Genomic DNA, 24,512 nt, shown 5'->3' on the forward strand with positions numbered 1-24,512 from the left:
TCCGATGTCCATGACTTCCTGACTGCTATCTTAAGGAAGCTTCAAGAACAATGTGAACCCAGCACAAGATAGTTGAGGAGAGGGCCAAGTATATCATTAAAAAAGCTGGGAGTAATGATTTATAGAGAAAGGTGAAAAACCTTGAAGAGGGAGGAGTGAGACGCTTCATGTAATTCTAGTTTGTAGAGGCTCAGGGCAAGGAGGGTGTCAACATCTGTGTTCCTATTTCTGTTGCAGCTCATACAAAACAAAATGGACTTAAGAATAAAGTTTTATTAGATGTAAGAACTTTCTGACAGGAAGAAATATGGGGCAACTCAACAAGTACAAAATATCATCACTTGGAAATACCTAGGATGAACAGAGGTTAACAGACCACAGTTACAGAGAGTTTTCCAAAAGTAACTAGCCACAAAATTCTGTTCTTGCACAGTATTCATTTTGGCTTCATTCAAATTCACTATAAACATTCAGAATTTTCTCCCTTTAACAACAAAAAAAGATGCCACCCAATTAAAAAAAAAGTGAAAAGAGAAGAAAGTCAAGGGAAATTCAGCCACAAGCCCTCTCCCTGATTTTGTTTATGGCATGAGCTACATTCACCAGACAGCCATCTACCCAGCTAATCAGGTGTGGTTCCAGTGGAACTGTCAGGGTATGGGGACGGAAAGGGGAGGAACTTAGCCTGACTCCAAGTTCTTCTCGTGAGGAAAGGTGCGACTTGATTCCAGCAGCACCAGTAAACCTGGAGAACAGTGCCGCACCCTGTACAGAACCTGTGCTTGTCTGTGCTGCAGAGACCAGGTGGTCTGCCGCCTACTGTCAGACGCGGGGATGCTCTGGTTGTTGCCTTTGCAAATGAGTCCATCGGTATAAAGTCACCTTGAAAGGCCTCACACGTGGTCCCGTTTAGAAGAACAGGGGTTGTGTGCAACCGTAGAGACAGGCACAGTAGGAGCAGCGGAGGCTGCAGGAGACTGATCTGTGTGGGGCATCCTGAACAGGGCAGAGAATCTGGGGCCACTAGCTGGAGGAATCAGAAACAGAATGCACTTTTTACCCTGCTTTCCTTTTCCTGAAGCGCAAATATGAAGACCTAGTGTTTACTGGACATGTTCTATGCACCCAGATACCTACTGATAGACATCATTACTATTCCAAAGCTCAGACAGATTAAAGACAGCAGAGTCGTGTACACTGAAGTGCGTAAGAACTCGGGCTTTGGAATACCTGGGTTTGATTTCTACCCTCACCAAGCATTCACTTTGTGATCACGGATAAAGCCCTCAGTTCTCACCCCCGCTAAACGGTAAAATATGTAAAAGCAGGCACCATGTCTTATACTGCCCAGCTCTTAATATTTTTTCAGTGAATAAAGGAATAAGACCAAAACAATCACCCTGCTGGAGAGAGAGGGGAGTATTTTAAGGTAAAGTGGGATGTGTGCCACAATGCAGGCTTACCCATGTCTACAGTCAGGTCAAGGCAGTGCTTACACTAGAGAGCACCATCTATTTACTTCACAACCCACCCTCCACCTTACCGTCTCCTCCCTATCACGAGGCAATTTATGATCATCGCCCACGGAGGTAATGCAGCCCGGCTTGGAATTCTCACAGCCTGCAATTCCCCTGGATTTAATTCTTGTATTAAAGCTCCCTAGCTACATAAAATACCATTTCTTCAATGACCTTCCTGTAATTCCCCAAATACACTTCTCTCTCCTTTCTGGCCCAAGCTCTTTAATATTCTGAGTTATTCAAACTTCAGGTAACCTTCCTACCTTTTTTATATATGAATCTCAATCCTTTTTGAATTTCTCCAGATTCATTTGTACTTTTCTGTTACTACTGAATAATTTCTTGTGGTCTGAAACCAATTTATCATGTAAATGACTTCAGGAGGTGGGGAGTCAACGACGACACACTAGCTCGTTTAGGATGTTCCCATTTTGGGGGAAGGTGAGCAAAGGTAAGCCTAACAAAGGAAGAGAAATGAAGCCTCAATCAGCAACATTCACACGTGACTGAACAAAACATACGAAGACTCTACTTTCCAGTATAAAGGTATTGAGAAGGGAAATGTTTATTCTTTTGTCCAATATTTAATGAGCATCTTCTGTATCCCAGGCCCTGTGGAAGCTGCTGGGGACATAAGCCAGTTCTGGCCCTTAATGAACCACTGGTCTAGGGCAAGGTTTCTCAACCTCTGCACTACTGAGGGTGTAGATACATCCTATTCAGGGTAGGATAATTCGTTGTTGTTTGGGGCGGAGAGGGTGCTCTCCTGTGTGCAGGATGTTTAGCAGCATCCCTGGCCTCTAGCCATATCCTGCCTCCCTTCCCAGTTGTGACAACCAAAAGTATTTCCAGATATCGCCAAATACCGTGGGGGAAAACTGATACGCTGGGTGAATCACTAGTTTTGGGAAAGTAGACCATTTCTCTAATATACTGTGTTAAGTATTATCAAAACTTTGAGATTAGAGAAGAAGACTCCTTAGATCCAGGGAAAAATGGGGGAGGATGCCATAAAAAGTTTCACAGAATAAATGACATTGAATGTTGATGTTTGAAAAATATTTAGCAGTAGGCCAAGAAGACAAGAAGAGGGGAAGTTTAGGATGCAGGGAGAGAGCAGGAAAAGAACAAGTAGAGAAGACAATAAGGCAGAGACAAGAGGATGAAGAGAGGCCTGAAGGAAGAGCATCCACAGAGTACTGAGGCCACGGTGGGTGGTGTGCATGGGGAGAACTGGAAATAAGGCTGGGACCAGATCACGTAAGAAAGGAGTTGGAATTTTACTATAATAAATGAATATGTATTTTAAACACAGTGGAAACCTTTTTCAAACAAAACCTTACCTAGACCCCCAGTCTATTAAACTGATCAAAATGGTCCACTCGGTTCTCCCCGTGGCTTCCAAGTTGGCTTCTGAAGCGCCTCTGTGGAACCCTAGAACTCTGGAAAGCATGTTGGGAAAATCACTCTTGTAGGCCACAGAGCACCCTGATGGATATTAAGTGCAGGATGTATGTTCATATTTGCTTTTCAGAAAAAGCAGCCTTGAGGTAGAGCTGAGTATGGAGGAGGGACAAGGGTGAAAGTGAGGCACAAAGACCAGTCAGCATTTTATACGTGGGCTTCACACGGAGACCAGTCTTCAGGCTGCGATACACAGGAAGAAGCACGTTGGCTTTGGAGTTGTGCACATCCGGTTTCAACTTCCACTATGTCATTAACTATGGCCTTGGGTATGTTGGTCAACCTTGCCAAGCTCTACTTTCTTATTCTGTGAGATGGGGCTACCTAACTCACTTGGTTGCTGTAAGAAAATATATGTCAACAGAGGTCAGGTGCTGGAAATGATAAACACTCAGCAAATATAAACGTGCATCCTCTTCTTTCACTTAGTTTCCTAACGATGAAACCTTATTAAGACTTCCTGATCCTATGTAACTTTAAGTGTGGAAGGGGCAATTTAATTACTTGTTGTTAATGGATTTCCTACTTGTTGCAGAATAGATACGTAATTCTTTTCTTAAGTTTTTATTTTTATTTTTGGAGTGGCCTATTAGCGTGAGCCACACGGTAACAGAGGAATTCAGGATTTGGCTTCTTCTTACTCTGGGATCTTCCAGGATGTCTCATGCAAGAGTGGCCAAAGCTCAAGCACTATTGTGTCTGTCTGGTTCAGAGACAGTGTCTCTGGCCTTCAGTTCAGCAAAGCTTGCATCAGTTTCATGGTTAGGAAGTCAGTAGCTAAAAACTCCATCTATGTACAAATCTTTCAGGAGATTCAAGCGGTGTTGGGATCACAAAGCCTGAATTATAAAATCCAAGTTTTAAATCTAAGTATCCTTCTATTCCTTATCATCCTGTGTCAGTAAGTGCTTCTTCAGTAGTGAATATGTACACCCCTCCTGGAGAAAATCATCTTTATTTTGAGCACTGACCAGTTTTCTCCTTGTCTTTCTTGTTGCTTATCGTCACAGTGACTATACACTGTTAGTTAAGAGACACATCCACTGTAACAAGGTGAAAGGTATAGGACCCGGAGGTAAAACTGGGTGGAGAATTGATCCTAGAGGAGGAAGAGTTCAGCTGAAGTATCTGAGATCACAGGTGGTGCCTGTCATTCAGTGGATGATGCCAGAAGTCTTACAGAAGCAGACCCATTCACACTTTAGACAACAAGGGGATACTCTCCAGGCACTCTTCATCCCTGTACCCCTAGAACAGAGATTTTATCTTCTCTTATGGCCACAGGCTTCCTGGACTCTATACTTTCCCTTTCTAGTGGAGAATTAGACATCACATCCAACCCCTGTCCAACCTGAGACTCTAATGTGAAGCAGTCCTACCTCTGAATCAGGGTCCCAAAGATGAGATGAATAACTTTCTGCATGCTCTCCGTACATAGCCATCTCCACTGTTCCATCAGCAGCAAGAGAAGCAGATCCAGGGCTGTGTCAGCCAACTCTGTCTCTGTTCCTGGGGAATGAAAAGGCATCAAGAGTAACTCAAAAGAGACCCATACTTGAGGAACACGTTTCAGTGCACTAGGTCTTCTCCATCTTTATATCAGTCATCTTAAATTTTTGTAATCTATCTGTATTCAAGTCAAGAGATGTTTACTTCATTTCTACAAAGTTCAGCAATAGGCTCTGTATTTCTTTACAATTCTTTTATGTTCCTTAGTCACTTAGTAAGTATTGTTTATCTTTAAAAAGATTTTGCATATAATTATTTTGCCTCCCTAGCTTCTGTTTCTTTTGTACTTCCCCCAGGAAGCTGAATACATTTTGTTCCAAGGAAGTGTTCACAACTGGTGACTAACGGGAACTGGTAAGGTCCACTCCCTTCCATCCTTGTATTCCACTAGCCTCCACAAAGTAGCAAGGAAATGCTGTGAGCAGATGTGGGATTCACTTTTCCGTAAAAAAGTTGCTCTGAAAGCATCTCCATTACACAGAGCTGATGGGTTAGGATCCAGGAGACTTCAGTTTGATTTTGAGATAATATGTGGTTGTAGGAAAAACACTACAGCTTTGGTAAAATGCTATGACAATTACTCGTTTCTTTCCTGTTTCAAAGATTGGAAGGACCACAAATACGCTCATACCCATGCTGAGCTGAACTCTCTTAAACAGATGTATTTTATGGATGCAAGCACTGTTCCCTAACCTTGTTCATGGGGTCCCATGTCACTTCTGATTTGCTTCCCAGGAAACTGCCCCAGAAATACATACTGTTCCTGAATAAATCTCAGCTATAACCACAGCTACAGCTGTGATTAATGTTACAATTAATCACCAACAATCATTTTATTAGCCTAGGACCAATGGGTATTCTCTGCACCAGCTTGCCCCAGCATTCCTTGCTTAAGGGTTCTTTAGAACATGAATGATTTCAAATTTGGATAAATCTGCTAGAACTGAACCATACTTTCTTCTTAATCCCATCCAGTATATATTTTCTTTTTTCTGCACTGTATTTCAAGGGGGCATGGGAGCTGATGTGTCTGCTTTCTAGTCATTTGCTCAAAATGGGATATTCAGTTCCTTGGAAAATAGCATTCCTTATTCACCCTCTTCAATTCTATCATTTTCTCAGGTTTAGCATTTACCCAGAGCTGCCATCACGTGGTGACAATTAGTCATAGCAGTAAAACATAAGCGACAGCAAACAAGGCACGAGGTCCTCTTGATAAAAGTGGTAAATTATCTACCACGTAAGCATGCTGAGTCTCTCAGGGCTGGTAGAAGGGCTCAGGCATAAATTATCCCTTTAGAGATATAACGTTCAAAATTTAAAGAGTTGATTTTGGCTAGAATTATATTATTTTACCCATCCCATCTTATTTATAATTTCTTGGAGCTCTCTGATGATTTTGCCATCGTAACGCTTCATTTACTTAACCAGTGAGATGTAAGCTCTCTGAACAGAGATGGGGTTGTAAACTCCATTTTTCACAGAGTTAAGCTAAGGTCCGTAGAGCAGAGGTCAGGTGACTGTGGGCACCTGAGAAACAATGGTGAAATCAGTCCTTTTTCCTTTTCTGAACCCAAGATTTTGTGATTTTGTATTTTCAGCAGGAGCCTTTGTTTTGGGGGATCTGAAAAACCTTCTTCTTATAAAAAGTTCTAGCTCTGCAAACCTACTGATATCCAGGGCTCCCAGTTTTTCCTCTGTAGAAAACATCTGCACTGCTGGGAAGTAAACCTGCCCTGCCTTAAATGCTTACGAGGCGAGAGTGGTGTCCTCACCGCTTCCTCTCTGCTCTTCCTTGGGTAACTTGGTGGTGTCGTTTGCCACAGCAGTAAGTAAACCAGAAGGAACAGATCCAGGGGAAAAGATAAATTCCATTCTGTGAATGCTGTATTTCAGCTGCCCTATAGCACGTCTAAGTGTAGGTTTCCAGTAGGCAGTTGGAAATACACCTCCAGTATTGAGGCATCAGCAGCCTATGTGTTAGGGCTGAAACCAACCAACAGATGAGATCACCCAGGAGTGCGCAGAGTTAAGAACAGAGAGTCAAAAATAAAGCTCTGGAAGGCTGAGGAGCCAGCAGAGGGGACTGAGGCAGGGCCACAAGAGGGGCAGAAAGAGAACCAGGGAAGTGGCACCACAGACGGCAAGGGAAGAAGATTTCTAAATAAATTTCAAAGATACGCCAAAGCATGCCAAAAATACATACGGATGGTATTATAACCGTGGATCTTATCTTGCTGGAACTCCCTGTTTACGTGCCACACTCCTCTGCTCGACTCAGCTCTGGGACTGTGTCGTATTCCCCTCCGTATCCCAGCAGAGTACCTCAAACATTAGTGTTCAACACCTGGCTTGCTTAGCTGAACAGATGAGAAACTGAAGCAATGAATCCCAACAGTCCCAGGTCCCAGGTGGACTGTACCCTGGCTCCCTTCTCTGTCACTTACCTGGATCACTGTTGCTGAGGTCCTGGGCTGGCACGCCTGCACCTGACACGCAGTCATCCACACATCCCTTGGAGATTTGTTCAGAATCTTTTCCTGGGGCCTCTGCTGGCTGCGTTTCTAGTAACTTTGTCTGCTTTTCAATAAAGGATTCCATCCCAGACATGGAGAGGATCTCTGACTCCTGAAGAAAGAGCCAGTGGCACGTCACATGAAACGTGCAGAAAGCGTCAGGCCAACTGCAGCACTCGTGGTTTCTCTGTTCCTTCCCTGCAGTGTCATGAGTAGAGGACCCACTGACTCTGTGACCACCTAAGTTTTTTTTTTTTTAACCTAAATTGCAAGGAAAACAATGCCTCTGTAGTCTCACTTGACACAAAAACTTTGGGTTTTCTTCCAGGAACTGGCTTTCTCATTCTCTCATCCATTATTCCAAACTGACAACTTTTGAGAAGCCAACCTGCCAACCCAGAACTAGTAGGAATTCCAAACCACTCTGAGAAAATACTCCTAGAATAAAAATCAGAGAGCCAGATGTTGGTGAAGTCCTTTAGGAAGGCACCTAAGTCCTTTCTGATTTTGGAGACCGTCTCAGCTGCCTATAACTGCAGGTTCAACATCCCAGCTATTATGTCCAAGAATTCTGCAGGGACTTCTTACCACACTGCCTTCCCGGAGACAATAGAGAATCTTCTCGTGTGCCTCAGTTATATTCAGTGCTGGAGCAATTTTACTGGATGAGAACCTCAGTCTGGACCTGGTACAGAAACGAAGAGCAGAAACAGTATGTAATCCATGGTCTTGATCCCCATACAAAAGGGCTGACAGGTATTAATACCTCAAACCAAGAACACCCATACTTATTCTTAGGAGCTTACTATGGTTCAGGGTCAGAGAGACCTAGCCCTGAAAACCCCCAAACAATATATTTTCTTGCAATACTTAATATACAGTGTAACACTTGCACTAAGCTATGCCTACCCTGCATTTGTGAAAGGACGTTTGCTAATGTGAAATAAGGACCAGTCTGTCACGGTTGTATTCCCATAGGCTAGAAGAGTGGCTAGCACATACTATGCACTCATGAAAAATTTGTTGAAGATTAAACAGACAAGTGGCACAGACCAAGGTTGTCCTTGTTGTTCACACCTTTTTGCACATCCACTATTCCCCTTGTGTTCCAAATAAAACCAGGGAAAAAACCACAAGTGCTAACTTCAATGTTTCAAGGAATAGGGTTCTTATAAGCACAGGCACCATGGTTACCCTTCAAATATGGGCCCAGTAAAAAAAAAAAAAAAAAAGGCTAAGAATTGTGAGTGTTATTGCCGGCCCATGAAACATGAACATAAAGACAGACAGACAGACAGACAGACAGACACACATTCTACAACCCCCCATCCCCCATTCTCTCTCTCCCTTCATAATGGCCCAGATACAGATACGAAGTGTCCAGGAAGGGAAGTGTGGTGCCCTTCCTCTCCACATGCTGGCTCTGAGCGCTGCCAGAGAGCACCTGGGACCCTAGTGCAGGAGAGAGTAGCAGCAATAGCCAGTGACTAAAATCGGCCCTGTAGGTGTCCATTCTAGCCCATTTCTGTTTACTGCTAATACACTCAAATTCTGAGCCAAGATTTCCAGAAACGATGACAAACAGAGATCAGTCATAAGCCTTAATTCTTAAAGGGAAAGAAACATCACAACTTTCCAGGGGAATAAAAAAGGAGAATATCCATATTCTAGAATTTTCCTTCTAATCAAAATTCCCTGGTGAGTTTGGGCCCTAGGTTCTCATGGCAAGACAAACATTCACCAAGTGTGCCTGTGCAGGATCTCAGGCTCAGTCTGTGGTCTGGCTTTGTATAAAAATTGGTAGGTATGACCGATCTCCTCTCTTCTAGGGCCTAAGAGTGGGAATGGGCTTTGGCTGAAAACTGGGGATCAGCCTGAGAACTGGGAATGGTTTCTCACTTGGTAGCCTTCTTGCCTTCTGGCTGGGGCTTGCTTTCTGCCTCGGCCTCACTCAGTTCCTCTGTGGGGCTCTGGGGCTCAGAGCGAGGAAATGCTGTCTTCAAGGTGTCCACAATAGCGCTCACCACCACCTGCAGGGGTCAGAGATGCAGGGGTCAGAGATGCGGGGTCAGAGATGTGGGGTCAGAGATGCGGGGTCAGACAGAAGCCACAAAGGAGCTTTCTGCACCCAGGACAAGGAGGCGGCTGGCCTATCTAGCAGAGCCTTATCTATCCACACAGACACTAGCTAATGACTTGGTGGAAACTCTCTCCCCTTTTCTCTCTGGCTATAAAAATCTTCTTCCTCACAGAGTTAAGACAAACAATGTCATGGGAAAAGAAGCCAAAACAATGGGATAAATAATAATCTGGAAGTTCTACAGGCTGGTGAAATACTTTTCATTTTCAATTTTTTCCTTTTCATAAAGAAGAATGATTTTTTTTTTTTTTTTTGGCCACATTGGGTCTTTGTTGCTGCGTGCGGGCTTTCTCTAGTTGTGGTGAGCAGGGGCTACTCTTCATTGTGGTACGCGGGCTTCTCATTGTGGTGGCTTCTCTTGTCGCAGAGCACAGGCTCTAGGCAGGCAGGCTTCAGCAGTTGCAGCACGAGGGTTCGGTAGTTGTGGCTTGTGGGCTCTAGAGAGGAGGCTCAGTAGTTGTGGCACATGGGATTAGTTGCTCCGCGGCATGTGGGATCTTCCCGGACCAGGGCTCGAACCTATGTCCCCTGCATTGGCAGGTGGATTCTTAGCCACTGACCCACCAGGGAAGTCCTCATACAGAGGAATGATTTTCCATTTCCAAACTGATAATACTTTCACCAAGATGTGATTAAGTGGAAGGAATATAGATAGGAATATATGGAGAAAAGAAAGAGTGAAAAAGATTAACAAAATAAGAAATACACTCTAGAAACATATGTGATATAAAAATGCTCAGAGCAATTCACACAGAGTAAAAAATCTGGTTTTTCACTTAATTCGAACAATTTCTCTTCTTTAACTAGAGAAAGAATAACAAAACTCACTCAGGTTAAAGTTAAGGAATTTGGAATTGATATAGACTTCTCTACTCACAAGGACGAAATGAAACAATCCTCACTGAAGAGTAAGAATTATTTCTATCTCTCAGAATGGGAAAATGACATACAGACATTTGCTAAAAAGAAAAAAGAACAAACGAATGAAACCCTAAAATATCAAAATGGAAGGAGACGTTTACTTTTCCTTTGGCGCCTCTGGCCCATTAATGAACACTGCTGGCTCAGAGCAGCCCAGCACCTGCTTGACCTCATTCCGTGTTAGTCCTCCACAAGCGCAGCCAGCACAGCCGAGGCAAGGCTGAAATGGTCAAGCAGCACCCCAGGGAAAGAACACAGAGAACCGCGTGAATGCGGATAATGTAGCTGAGAAAATACAACTCGCTCTCTCGGCTCACAGGACGGTAGTCTGTGGTGAGGGTCCATATCTGTCTTGTTCACTCCTGTATCCTCAGCAACGCATACAGTACGTGGCTTTAAGTAGGCATGCACGGGGCAGATGTTGAAAAAATCAATGAAGGAACACGTCAGCATGGATGAACACACCTGCAGGGAACTCTGGGGATTTGACCTCGTTTATCCCTTTCTGATTTGCAGTTTTTTCCTCACAGCAGTGAATGTCTCCTAACTCCCACCACATGAAGTTCCACTGTATCACTTTATCCCCTGAAGTCTAGATGAGAAGAGGGAGAGGCCTCTTCTGCCACAAAAGTCAGTGTTTTCTAACCTCTTAAAACATATGCATTTTCTGATAAGCAGAGACCTCAGCCTTCTGCCCTGGAGGTACTAAAATCAGTTGGCAACCTCTGCTCACAGGCTCCAGTGTGGTGCTCAAATGTCCTTCTCCTACAGTCTCCAAAGGTTCTGAGTTACCATCTTGAAGGTACAGTTCTCTCACACTCTGTTCTCCAGCAGAGAATCACTACACAAACCTAAGTCCAGCTCGGTGCCTGTCTTAGGGCTCTTTCCTGAGTGACCGACCCTGGGAATGACCTTTGTCTCCGGGAGAGACCTTCCTGCCCCACCTATCTGTGGAGATGCAGAAGCACCCTTACATCCCTCCCCTGGAATCGCAACGCCATGACATCCCTGGGAGACGTGTGTACACCGACTGTGGGGGCGGTATCGTATCCTCATTAGCTGTTCACTGTCGTTCGGCAGGTAGACGACCCAACCAATATTGGCAACAGGTCTTGAAAATCCCAGTGCGTGTTCCACTTACTGCTGGGTGCTGCGTCTCCCACCCCCGCCTCCACACTGATGAGAAACTAAGACTGAGCACGGCGGCCCCGCTCGTACCTTGTCTATTCTGGAGACCATGAACGGTTTCTTGACAAAGGCAATACGAGCATCTGTGTTCAGAGCAAGGAACTCCTGCATCTCCTCACTGTTAGCGATCTCAGGAATGGCACAGAGTTGCTGCAAGAGACACAAGAAGGACTTCAAAGAGAAATTCTGGTCCCCAGCTCTCTCCACCTTGGCTTGGGTGTCTGTCTGGTGGCTAGAACGAGAGCAGAGGGTGCTGACCTTCAGGAATGATTCCAAGAGGCTCTTGCGGGCTTCCACTCTGTCACTATCCATGTTTCCAAATGGAAGCTCTGGAAAGAGCTTCTTAGGACCCTTCACATCTTAAAAAAAAACCAAAGTTAATTCATTAACATTCACTAAGAGTCACTGCATATAAAAAGCATCCTGTATGTAAACAAAATAGAACTGTTGAATGCATTTCCCAGGGATTTGTGTTCCCTCACCTGCGGGCTGGAGCTGAGAGGCGGCCCGAGGCTGGCGAGGGGGCTGGGTCCCATGGCCTGGGGCTCATCCCTTCAGAGTCCCTCCCCTGGGTCCTCCCCTCCTTCGGACTTTTTTTACTTCAGGAGTTCCACATATACTCCAGGGATATAATACAGACAACCTACTTTCATTATTAATGATAATATTAAGGTATAAGGGGCCAAACACTATAGTGGTTATGAATAAGGGCCCGGAAGTTTAAATTTTGGCTCCAAGCCCTACTAGAATAATGACCTTAGGCAACTTGCTTAATCTTTCTTTGTTTCTTTTCTGTAAAATGGGGATAATGATAGTAGCTATCTCATAGACTGTTATGAGAACTAAAGGAGCTAATAAGTATAAAGTGCTTAGTAGAGAACTGGGCATATATTTTCGGTATCAATTATCGTTATTAATAAAGAAAATGTGCAACTGAAATCCACAATTTATGCCAGAACTTATTAAAATGTTTGAGTGATCGCTGGCATTTTTTAAAAAAACAAAGCAGCTGCTTACTAGCTTATTTTTCGAGTATAACTTTGTTTTCTTATTGTTCCTGTGCCTCACAAGTACCAAACAGCACACCAAAAAGCCTGTTGTTAAAGGAAAGCTGGCAAGGATTTCTAGAGAATATTTTAATATCTAAGAGCAATTGATCTATAAATTTGGAAAAGTTAATTTAACACCTCACACTACCTCACAGGCACAAGTGGACTGTGAAAGTTTCCTTCCTAAGCTTAAATTAGATGGGGCCCCAGAACAAAGCATTCGGTGGCAAAGAAGTACCTCGGAAAGAATGTCATTAGCGTTGTCCAGCACTAAAACCCAAAATACCCAAAGCAAACTGGGGGAGCACAGGATCCCTGAGGCTGCACTCTCCCCCTCCACCCTCCCCACAAACCAACAGGCCTCCAGCCTCTCAGCTCAGGGTGGCTCGATGTGAACAGCAAGCAGGCATTCTGGGGCTGGGGTAACTCCTGACTTTTGATGAACTTTCGTAGATCGGATTTCTCCTCCAGACGGGTCTGCAGATTCAGGAACTCACGGTAACGGCGGTTCACGGTGTGGTAGGCCAGCTGCTGCAGGCCACCGCTGTTCTCGCCGTCAAGGCCCGTCTCATACTGTCGGGTGAACAAATTTGTTTACTGCATCAGCTTACTGGCCACACAGTAAGAGTAGAGTAGGGGTAAAGGGAGCAAGATGTTCCTATTCTGTTCCCGAACGTATTAGATCTGTCTGTTGCTCTAAGTTGTAATGAATAACTCAAACTGAGCGAATTACGGAACGAGATGCATTTCCCAACAGACGAGGCCTAGGAAGTGAAAAATGAGTTTTACTGCCCTCCACTCCTTCTTCCATCTCAAAGCTCTCCTTGCAAACACTCTCTTTACTTATAACTATTTTCAAATCCCAAAGACAAAGGATAAAAAAGAAGGTACAGCACTGGTAAAAATGACACTGACTCTTTCATCCCTAATTACGGGGTTGGATGTTATAAGGGGATAACCATGGTGTCATTATACGCAAGCAGTGATTATCTATATTAGTTGGGGGAAAAACAAATAATCCAAAACAGCCGATTAACAAAAATCATTTGTTTGCCTGGAATGCATTAAAGGAACATGTGTTTTTATTTTGCCTTGGGCAAATTAATTATCATTCTTGGGAGTGACGCTGAATTTTTCTTCCCGAGCACAGATCATCTGTATGAGGAGAAGTCATGTGGAGACTAGAGATGTTTTAAGGGGTCAGAGTCTGCTGTCTTCCTAGGCTTGGAGAGCTGGTATGTGGGAAAAGACAACGGTGCTGAAAGTTCCCCCAGAGCGACCACCCTGAACAGCATGAGAGCTGCAACTTCATACCTACAGGGGAAGACTTTTTGACAGAGTAGTTAAGATATAATAAATTCTGTGGAAGAACAATGTATGTGCTTGTTTTCATTAAGAGTGAGTTACTGTTATTGTTTGATTAAGGTATTATACTGTGGGCAAGTGATGGAAGAAACCATCTCCTTGTTGGTGGGACTTGAGGCTGGTGCTTAAAATTTTTCTAGAGGCAGAGAGAGGTATTCCTTATGAGCTGAAATGAGCAAAGTAGTCCCTGAGACCAGTACTGAGAAGGAAGGGTCAAGATAAGACATGCAGGTGGAATTCAGGTTAGCGCTCTCAGACTTGGAGCACCTGGAGTTATGATGCTCTCTGTGGAACAGTCTGCTCCTTGAGGGACACTATTTGATACTGATACGGTCCCAAGCTTGGCCGCACCTCAAAATCACTTGGGCTGCAGACTCTGCTGTCAGAATACGGATTCAGAAAGGCGCTGACGGATTCTGAATGAGAATTTCCCAAGAATGGGCCCCAAGATTCGTATTTTTTAAAAATACAACTCTCCAGTTGACCTGGAGACAGCCTATCCCAAAACCAGCTTTAGGGAGCTGCTGCTCTAACCGAAACAGCCACCTGATCCATGAACCCCCTTCACATCATTTCTGCCAAGCAGTTCCTACTCCTGCTCTAAAACATCTCTAGGAATGAAGAACTTGCTACCTTTTGAGGTATATATAGGTAAATAACCTTCCTTCCTAAAACAAAAAGTATGAAAGATACTAGTACTTAAAAAAAGAAAGAAATTAGCAGGGAAGAAGTTTGGAAAGAATCTCTGGACAAGACTGTATCCATTGGGAACCACTGACAAATATGACTCTCAGTATACCACGATTCTAGCATTGGTTGTGAGGGTATCAGACAGAGGCCTACTCTGCTTCACAAATGAGCCTCAGACCATTCACCTACAGATGCTGGCTGAATTAACCATGGCAAACTAAGTAAGAGTAGCCTCTCCCCCTCAAAACACTAGCTTCACTGACTCTGCTTTCCAACTCATTCCCAGACCAGAGTGGACGACCACAGTTCCAACCCTGTTACCTTCACCGTGTAGAGCGTGTATGGGTGGAATCCGGTGCCGCTGTGCTCTCGAGCAGTAATGGTGCCGGTAATACGAAGGTTCTGGATGATAACGGGGCCGTCTGGACTGCTCAGGGGCTCAAAGCTGAAGGTGGCTGAGCTGAGGGGACCGGGTGAAGAGGAGGAGAGTAGTACCTGTGGGAGAGCGGGATCTAGGGAGCTCACACCATTGGTGAGATCTTTCTCTAAGCACGAGGGTCGTGGGGGACACATCCTTTCCGGACTGGCCAGCAAAGCTGTGAGAGAGGTGACATCTCCCCGCTCTACGTCCTTGTCTGCTGCGTCAATCTGGATCTCTGGGCAGGAATCCAGCATGGAGACACGCAGGCCGGTCTCTGGTTCTGTTCCTGGACCCTCCTCAGCTTCTGCCCCCTCAGTTCCTTCGGATCCCCCGTCATCCTTAGACTCCAGAGCCTGGGGACCCCCTAGGGCACACAGGGAGTCCTGAATCCTGGCAGAGAGGAAGGTGCCTGGGTTCATGAGCGTGATGGTTCCTTTGCCCAGTTCAGACAACGGAGACTCCAGCTCCGTATCTTCGGACAAGAACAGAGGCTGCAGGGAGTGAGACGCGTTGCTTCCTACTTCTCTCTCTTCTAGCACTCCCCCCAAATCCCCCTCCAGTGCTTCGTGGCCTTCTTCAACTTCTGGGGAGGGGTGTGAAGGCTCACTACAGTTCAGGAGCACTGGGGCTGGAGAAGGGGCTCTCGCATCTGCTAGACTCTGGACCTCCACGATCAGTGGCAGAGATGTGGGCACTGAGGGCTGTTCCCGGGCACTGGCTGGGCAGAGTGGTTTACCCCCTCCTGCCGGGCCAGTTCTGGTCTTGGAAAAGATGCCCACGAGCACAAGGTGGATCCAGTCCGGATCCGAGAGCTTGCTGATCAGCGGTAAGATGACATTGCAAGTAATGAGTTCCACCACTACGTGGCGGCCGGTGCGGGTCTCCAAGTGGGGCTTTGGCACTAGGCCTTGAAGCAACACGTTCACGATGCCACGTGTGTAGGCGACCTCAGCCCTGGGACTCTGTACTGCAGGATGTGGGGCGGTGGCCTGGCAGTAAGCCTCCCAGAGCTGGGAGGGCTCATCTGTGCCACTCTGCTTCCCTGCCGTGGCCTCCTTTGCCTGAAGATAGCTCTGCAGGTGACAACCACAGAGAGTCAGAACCCTCTGGGCAAGAGCATGGCTGTCCACCCTGGCCATCCTCCTCCGGAGCTCCTGGACCAACCCTCGCATGGCTGCCTCCATTTCCTCCTCGAAGGCGGGCTCCTGGCTCACCGTGCGATACCAGGACGACACGAAGTCCCGCATGACCATCCGGATGGTGCGGTCGATCTCCTGCTCCAGCTGCCTCTCGGCCTCGGGGTTTGGGGGGCAGATGGCCAAGGGGATGAAGCGCTCCAGGTGCAGCCGACCCGAAGGCCCCACGATGGCGTCGGAACCCAGCCATCCTCCCAACACCAGCAGCATCGCAGACAGAAGGCACAGGAGCCACACGCTGACCAGGAGGTGGATGATCAGGAGCCAGCCGAGCACGGCCCCCAGGGCCACCAGCTTCCGGCTACTCAGCAGGTGACTGAGGCTGGGCCCGGCCGGGGGCTCCTGCGCCGCGGTCGCGGTCTCTGCCTTCATGGCGGGCGGGAGGGGGCTCCCCGGACTAGCTCCCCCCTCCTCCATGTCAGAGCCGGCGATGGGGCGCCGACTGCGTCGCGGACACGGCAGCCGGGCGGCGGGCCCCGACGTCCTACAGGTAGGGTCCAGTGACAAGGGTGGCTCGGCGGCTCGGCCTCGCCGCAGCCCCCTCCGGCCGGGGAGCGGCCCTAGAGGAAAACCCTGCGGACTTCATGGTGCCTGGGCGGCGGCCCGCGGCCTCAGAGGGTGGGCAGGGCCGTGGGCCCACCGAACACTCACGGACGCCGAGGACCGGGGCGCCCGGGAACGGCTCGCGCTGCGCCGCGCCCCGCTGAGTCCCGCCTGCAGTGAACGTAGCGGCGTCTCCTCCGCGGCCTCACAGGGTCCCTCGCCGGGCTGGAGCCGCCGGGCGCCTGCGCTCCGCACGCCGGCTCCTCTCTAAGCGGCCGTCCGGCCGGGAACCGGCGACCACTTCCGGGTCGGCGAGAGCGAGGCATGTTGGGAGAGCGCCGCGCGCCCCACGGCCCGGCGCGGCCCGGCTCCCTCTGGTGGTGAGGAGCCGCCGTGACCGCACAGCGCGAACCAGTCAGGCGTGCGCCCACTTCCCAGAGGTGGGGACCTGCGAGCAGGCTTGCAGGTAAGGACCCTCCGAGACTCACTTCCCGCTCCAGGGATTAAATGAAGTTTGCAAACACCGGGTACCATTTAGGCAAACTCAGTAGTCCAGTTACTTTAATCTCATGTGGGCATTTTTTAGTTGGCCTGGTGATACATTTTAACATTCACCCCCCACTCCCCAGCGCCCCTCTCCCAACACCCATGCTCAGCTCAGCGAACTTGTGCTCAGGAATTGCTGAATACAAGGCATAAAGCATTAACACAGAGATAGATTTATTCCTAACATCTCATAATACCGTATAATAAAATCTCTTTTTGTGATTTGGGGTTATTTGCTGGTGGCATTGCCCGAGCAATCAAATCTTTTGAGCATCTGCTAGGTTCAATCCCTGTGATAGGTAGTGTGGAGGAGTAGAAGCGGTCCTTGTCCTCAAGGACCTTGCAGATAATTGCGGAGACGAGTTCTTGGGTCATGAGTGAATATTTAATAATGCACGTCAGTATGGGATATGGTCAAATGCAAATTATTATACGTATGAGGGGAAGGAAAGGTCACCGTGGGTTGTAGTGGTTAAGGGAGACCTCAAAGAGAAGGGAGCCTTTCTGCTGCCTTTCTATTCCCCTCCATCTTTTCTTCCCTTTTCCTCCCCAAATATATAGGAAAAGAAAGCAGAGGTAGAGATGTATGTTCAGTCTTCTGATAGATTTGCTTGGGAATGTGCTCTGTTTGGTTTTGGTTTTTTTTGCCTTCAGTTGTCCACACAGACGGAATTACCTGTGGGAAAATTAAGTATCCGACAGTAGCACAGACCAGGTGTAAGAGTGTTGGTGCCAGTTTCATGTGAAGCCAGCTTCCTTCTGCATTTTGGTCCCCGGGAGCTCTGTGTGCATGTGGCTTTCCTTTTTATTTTGGCACGGGGCGTGTATCATTTGTACAGGGCTGTTCATGGTTGTCTTCAGCAGTCTCGGTGCTGTTAGCAGCTTTTCATCATGATGGCCTTAGTCCCCACATATTTAGAGGACTCTTCAGGCAAACTCCAACCCCAAATTGTGCCAACAGGAAGCATATCGTGGCTTCTCCTCTCATCTCCTTTTCTGCTATTGGGGTAAAGATCTCTTTTGAATGCAAAGGGAACCATCGTTTAGATGTGGGGCATAGTTCATGACTATCACTTCTAAAGCAAAAGTTGGATTTAGCATCAAAGTGCCCACAAAGCGAACTGGGCACATTCCTGAGCTCCCAGAATGCTGGCCACTTCGCTGGTGCTCTCCTTCTCACAGAAAAGGAGCCTCAGAAGTGAGTGCTGCTGTCTTTGTCCTCCCAGACCATTCCATTGTCTTCAGGGGCAGCTAGAAGATCACACAGAAATGTCCCTGCCACCGAGCCAAGAACTAAAATAAGAAGTGGATGACGGGGACTTCCCTGTTGGTGCAGTGGTTAAGAATCCGCCTGCCAGTGCAGGGGACACGGGTTCGAGCCCTGCGCCAGGAAGATCCCACATGCTGCGGAGCAGCTAAGCCCATGTGCCACAGCTGCTGAGCCTGTGCTCTAGAGTCTGCGAGCCACAACTACTGAGCCTGTGTGCCACAACTACCGAAGCCCGTGTGCCTAGAGCTTGTGCTCCACAAGAGAAGCCACTGCAATGAGAAGCCTTCACCACAAGGAGTAGACCCCGCTCGCCGCAACTAGAGAAAACCCGCGCACAGCAACAAAGACCCAACACGGCCAAAAATAAATAAATAAACTTATTTTAAAAAAAAAGAAATGGATGATGGAGGGACTGAGGATGAGTCTGAAGACTTCCCCAAGATGGTTCAGAGAGGAAGTTTACTCTGCAGCAGAATCTGGAATGCTCAGGGCAGCAAGAAACTGACCTTGTAAGTGGGCGCTGTGCCACCTGACCAGATGGTCTGGAGCACTGAGGTAGCCGAGAGTACCTTCCTGATTTTGAAGTGGATGCGATGAAGCAGCATCCGCAGATGAACATGCCAGCGCACTTGTCATTTTGACTGGTGTGAGCTGCTGCCTGGGGGTCTGGGGCGAAGGGCCTCAGTCTCCAAACAGATTAATCACTGGGGGGAGGTGGGAGCATGACCGGTGTCTGATGGTGGTGACGGTGTGTGGACGTGGCGGGGGAGGCTGGCTGTTTGGCCACATCATTCACTATCTCTGAGATCCTTCTTTCTTTCCTTCTTATCATTTCTCAAAATATTCTAGGCATCTTGCCAGAGTGCTGGGGATAACAGGACACATAAGACACTGTAATTCACCTAAGGGGACTCAGTCTAGTTACAGGACAGAGACACTGTTGTTGTGGGTTTTTTTTGTTTTTGTTTTTTTTTACATTTTGGCCATGTGGCATGTGGGATCTTAGTTCCCTGACCAGGGATCGAACCATGCCCACTATGGTGGAAGCACGGAGTTCTAACCACTGGACCACCAGAAAGACCCTGTTGTGTATTTTTTTTGTTTTTTTACACCTTTATTGGAGTATAATTACTTTACAATGTTGTGTTAGTTTCTGCTGTACAACAAAGTGAATCAGCTATATGTATACACATATCCCCATATCCCCTCCCTCTTGAGCCTCCCTCCCACCCTCCCTATCCCACCCCTCCAGGTTGTCACAAAGCACCGAGCTGATCTCCTTGTGCTATGCAGCAGCTTCCCACTAGCTGTTTTACATTTGGTAGTGTATATATGTCAATGCCACTCTCGCACTTTGTCCCAGCTTCCCCTTCCACCCCCCTGGTGTCCTTAAGTCCATTCTCTACATCTGTGTCTTTATTCCTTCCCTGCCACTAGGTTCATCAGTACTGTTTTTCTAGATTCCATATATATGCGTTAGCATATGAGCATATGATATTTGTTTTTCTCTTTCTGATTTACTTCACTCTGTATGACAAACTCTAGGTCCATCCACCTCACTACAAATAACTCAATTTCATTCCTTTTTATGGCTGAGTAATATTCCATTGTATAAATGTGCCATATCTTCTTTATCCATTCCTCTGTCGATGGACATTTAGATTGCTTCCATGTCCTGGCTATTGTAAACAGAGCTGCAATGAACATTGTGGTGCATGATTCTTTTTGGATTATGGTTTTCTCAGGGTATATGCCTAGGAGTGGGATTGCTGGGTCATATGGTAGTTCTATTTTTAGTTTTTTAAGGAACCTCCATACTGTTCTCCCTAGTGGCTGTATCAATTTACATTCCCACCAACAGTGCAGGAGGGTTCTCTTTTCTCCACACCCTCTCCAGCATTTATTGTTTGTAGAGTTTTTGATGATGGCCATTCTGACTGGTGTGAGGTGATACCTCATTGTGGTTTTGATTTGATCTAATGATTAGAGATGTTGAGCATCTTTTCATGTGTTTGTTGGCAATCTGTATGTCTTCTTTGGAGAAATGTCTATTTAGGTCTTCTGCCCATTTTTGGATTGGGTTGTTTGTTTTTTTGATATTGAGCTGCATGAACTGCTTGTATATTTTGGAGATTAATTTGGAGATTTATCCTTTGTCAGTTGCTTCATTTGCAAATATTTTCTCCTATTCTGAGGGTTGTCTTTTCATCTTGTTTATGGTTTCCTTTGCTGTGCAAAAGCTTTTAAGTTTCATTAGGTCCCATTTGTTTATTTTTATTTTTATTTCCATTACTTTAGGAGGTGGGTCAAAAAGGATCTTGCTGTGATTTATGTCATAGAGTGTTCTGCCTATGTGTTCCTCTAAGAGTTTGATAGTGTCTGGCCTTACATTTAGGTCTCTAATCTATTTTGAGTTTATTTTTGTGTATGGTGTTAGAGAGTGTTCTAATTTCATTCTTTTTTGTGTAACTGTCCAGTTTTCCCAGCACCACTTATTGAAGAGGCTGACTTCTCTCCATTGTATATTCTTGCCTCCTTTGTCAAAGATAAGGTGACCATATGTGCGTGGGTTTATCTCTGGGCTTTCTATCCTGTTCCATTGATCTATATTTCTGTTTTTGTGCCAGTACCATGCCGTCTTGATTACTGTGGCTTTGTAGTATAGTCTGAAGCCAAGGAGTTTGATTCCTCCAGCTCCATTTTTCTTTCTCAAATTGCTTTGGCTATTCAGGGTCTTCTGTGTTTCCATACAAATTGAAAATTTTTGGTTCTAGTTCTGTGAAAAATGCCATTGGTAATTTGATAGGGATTGCATTGAATCTGTAGATTGCTTTGGGTAGTATAGTAATTTTCATGTGTATTGTTTTAGTATGGTTTCAAATCCACTTGTTTGTGACTTAAGTTGACTTAATCCACTTCTTTATGACAAAAGACCCAAAAAAGTTGTTTTAGGAAGTAAAGTTGTTTTGATATAAGAATAAAGTATGTTGTGACATCATCTCATCAGTTGACCTTGATAAGCACTTAGCAGCTCGGCTGCTGAGGGACCACTGGGGGCTTATCAATAAGAACATGTGGGGAAGCAACCCCGGGGGTGGGGACACTGAGACTCTAAATACTGAGAGTTTAGAGGAATATCTGAGAGTTTCTGTGTGGGCAAAAGCCACCGTTTGCTGATCTAGGTCTCTGAAGATCCTGAGACACCTGCTCCTGCCGTGGCCAGAATGCTCTGGGCTGGCAGTGGTGGGAAACTGTGCAGCGGTCTCAGGCAGAGAGGGGACAGAATTTCTGCCAGAGGGGTGCTCCTCTGGGCAGTGGCGCCAGCACTGAGAAGATCCCTGGAGTGATAACCCTTGGAGCAGCCTCGCCTGCCCCCAGCACCCACACCTCGTTCCCTAGCAATGTACGCTAGTGACAACGGACTCTAGTTGTGAGCTGGCAGCTGGAAGTCAGCTCTCGGTGGCTTTACCAGGTACCAGCTCGTATCAAGGTACAGCTTGAACTACATTTGGTCTTTATTTCTTTCATCTCCCCTTGCCTGGAACAAGAGTGTAATTTATCATTTGTTTGGTGTCTGTTATTTCTTTATGGGCTTATTAATAGACATTACCCTGTATGCTCTTTGCTTGTGCAATTCCCACAGTGAACCTGTGTTCAATAAACTATTGGCACAGACAAGCTCAGTCTCTGAGCTTAATTTTTCCCCCAAAACAGAACAGACACGTAAGTAGATAAATAGAACTAAATGTTATCCCGTGGGGTATGCTAGCTGCAGTAGAAGTACAATAACCTGGGAACTAAGAGGAGGGTGGTCAACTGGGGAATTGCGTGGTGCCATTAAAGTCTTCATAGAAAGTTTACTATTCAGTTGGAAAAAGAAAAAGAAGTAAGTTATTTTAGGTGAATGGAGGGTACAGAGAGCAAGGGGAATGGGGGGGGGTTCTTTTAGGCAGAGGCAGCCGTGAGAAACAAGCAGGAACAAGGCAGGGGTGCTGTAGCAAGAGGACAGGACGGAGGCAGCTCGTGTCCCACCTCGATTTTCTCTCAAAAAGAGGAGTCATGGTAATGCAGGGAAAAGAGGGGTAGTGACGGCACAGGTGACTTGGGAAGAGTTGATGGTTTGGAATTATTGCTACAAGAATTAGAAGGAAGTAATGAAGGTCATGGAGAAAAAGGAAGGGGGACCAAGGACCAAGCTGAGGTTAAATATCACGACTTTGTAGTGGTGCCAGTATGTGTTATTGAGCTATTTTCTCCCGAGGTGTTTAGCCCTCTCAGTATAGGAGAGAAGAAGGAAGGAGGCTGGTTTGCTGTGATATTTGAGGTGTCTGGGTAGAGGAAGTGAAAGGATGAGTTGTTCAGACCTTGACATCCTGAGGAGAGAGCTGTTCAGATTTAAATTCACAGTGTCTGGGTGTCCAGGGAAGGAAACGCAATAGGAGAGGGAAATGAGTTGTGAGAACAGGATTAGGGGTCCTGGGAGAGAGGGAGCGAGCCAGAAGAACAGGAGTCTGTGGTTATAGATTTGTCTCTTGGAGCCTGGGTTTGTGTGCTGATGATGCTCTCCCAAATTACTACAAACTCAGTACATTTATTCTCCTACAGTGCGAGAGGTCAGAAGTCTAGGCTGACTTGGCAGGGCGGCCTTCCTTTTGGAGGCTCTAAGGGAGGGTCTGCTTTCTTGCCCCTTCCAGCTGTCTGTACCCCCTCGCTCACAGCCTCATGTTACATCATCCTCTGCGTCTGTTGTCACGTCTCTTTCACTCTGACCTTCCTGACTTCCTCTTACAAAGACCCCTGTGATTGCATTGAGCCCTCCCAGACAACCAAGGAGAGTCTTCCCATGTCAAGATTCTTACCTTAATCACACCTGCAAAATCTCTTTTGCCATGTATGGTAACATAGTCACAGGTTCTGGGGATTAAGGTGAGGACATCTTTGGGGGTCCATTATTTGACTTTCTACAGAACCTTCGTATCTACAGATGAAAACGTTTCTGTGATGGTGAAGTCTGGGTACGGCAAAGTAGTGAGTTCCTGAAGTAGGGTATGGATAACGTATTAGGGCTGAGGAAGAAACTCTGAATCTGTTTTTTAGAGGCTGATCCACACAGGATTGGCAGTCACTACTGCTAAGCTAGGGAGAGGGACCATGGTCTTGGTACACATGTTCTTAATGAATGAGGAGGACGGCCAGGAGGTTGATGGATGATATAATGAGGAGAGTAAAGTATGGAAATACCAAAAAAGGAGGAGGACATTTTGCATAAATTAGAAAATGAGTCGTCTGAAAGAAGCTATGCAGGGCTGGGACATTGCTGTGACATCTCACACCCTGCCTTAGACACAGTGTTGAAAAATAAATAGCCACCAGAAGGCAGCAGGGAAAAATTGCATATTATTTATTCATTCACTCTCTATTCATAAATCCATCCATCCATTCATCCAACAGACATTAACCAGATATTGAGACTTTAAAGATGGATTTTATATGGTTGCTTTTCTTAAAGGATTCACAATCTAGTGATGGGCACTGACACAATGTGTAAAGTTCTATAAAAACATGTGTCAGAACATGGGCATGCAGAGAATTGGGGGGTGTTTCATGGAAGAGGTGACATTTGAGTTGGCCTTGGAGGATGGCTAAATTTCCCATGAAGATGAGAGGAACTGGTCATTTCAGGAATAAGGAATACTGAGTAAGCTCCCAAACTAGTTTGCTGGGACTCTTATAACAATATACCACAGACCTTCAGCAACAGAAATTTATTGTCGCACAGTTCTGGAGGATGGAAGTCCAAGGTTAAGCTGTTGACTGGCTTCTATGGAGGTCTCTATCCTTGGCTTGCAGATGGCGGTCTTGCTGTGTCTTCACATGTGCCTTTCCTTTGTGGTGCCTCCCCGGTGTCTCCCTCTCTTTTAAGGACACCAGTCATGTAGGATTAGGGTCCACTCATTTAACCTTAGTCACCCTTTAAAGGCCTGTATTAGTCAGGGTTCTCCAGGGAAACAGAACATATACACATATACGTATATGTACATGTAGCTGCACGTTTATTACGAGGAGTTGCCAGTGAGGCTGAGAAGTCCCAGGATGTGCCATCGGTGAGCTGGATGCCCAGGAAAGCTGGTGGTGTAATTTACTCTGAGCCTGAAAACCTGAGAACCAGGGAGC

The 24,512-nt window shown here is 46.3% G+C and overlaps 1 protein-coding gene across 12 annotated transcripts in view; it reads right to left on the minus strand.

Annotated features, from left to right (window-relative positions):
* The window catches only part of SNX19 (sorting nexin 19), a 37,144-nt gene extending 20,736 nt beyond the window's left edge, over positions 1-16,408 (minus strand). For 2 of the 12 annotated variants that reach the window (XM_082629303.1, XM_082629304.1), the window contains exons 1-8: positions 14,684-16,408; positions 12,742-12,880; positions 11,517-11,617; positions 11,289-11,408; positions 8,909-9,039; positions 7,598-7,694; positions 6,941-7,121; positions 4,364-4,493 (exon numbers count right to left, since the gene is read on the minus strand). In XM_082629303.1, coding sequence (XP_082485429.1) covers positions 4,364-4,493; positions 6,941-7,121; positions 7,598-7,694; positions 8,909-9,039; positions 11,289-11,408; positions 11,517-11,617; positions 12,742-12,880; positions 14,684-16,396 — 2,612 coding nt within the window. In that variant the 5' untranslated portion in view covers positions 16,397-16,408. The other 10 variants (XM_082629300.1, XM_082629302.1, XR_014294784.1 and 7 more) reach the window with 9 other exon arrangements.
* Positions 16,409-24,512: the final 8,104 nt, after the last annotated feature.

This window comes from Mesoplodon mirus (assembly GCF_964341445.2).
Source record: "Mesoplodon mirus genome assembly, chromosome: 7".
Lineage (NCBI taxonomy): Eukaryota > Metazoa > Chordata > Mammalia > Artiodactyla > Ziphiidae > Mesoplodon > Mesoplodon mirus.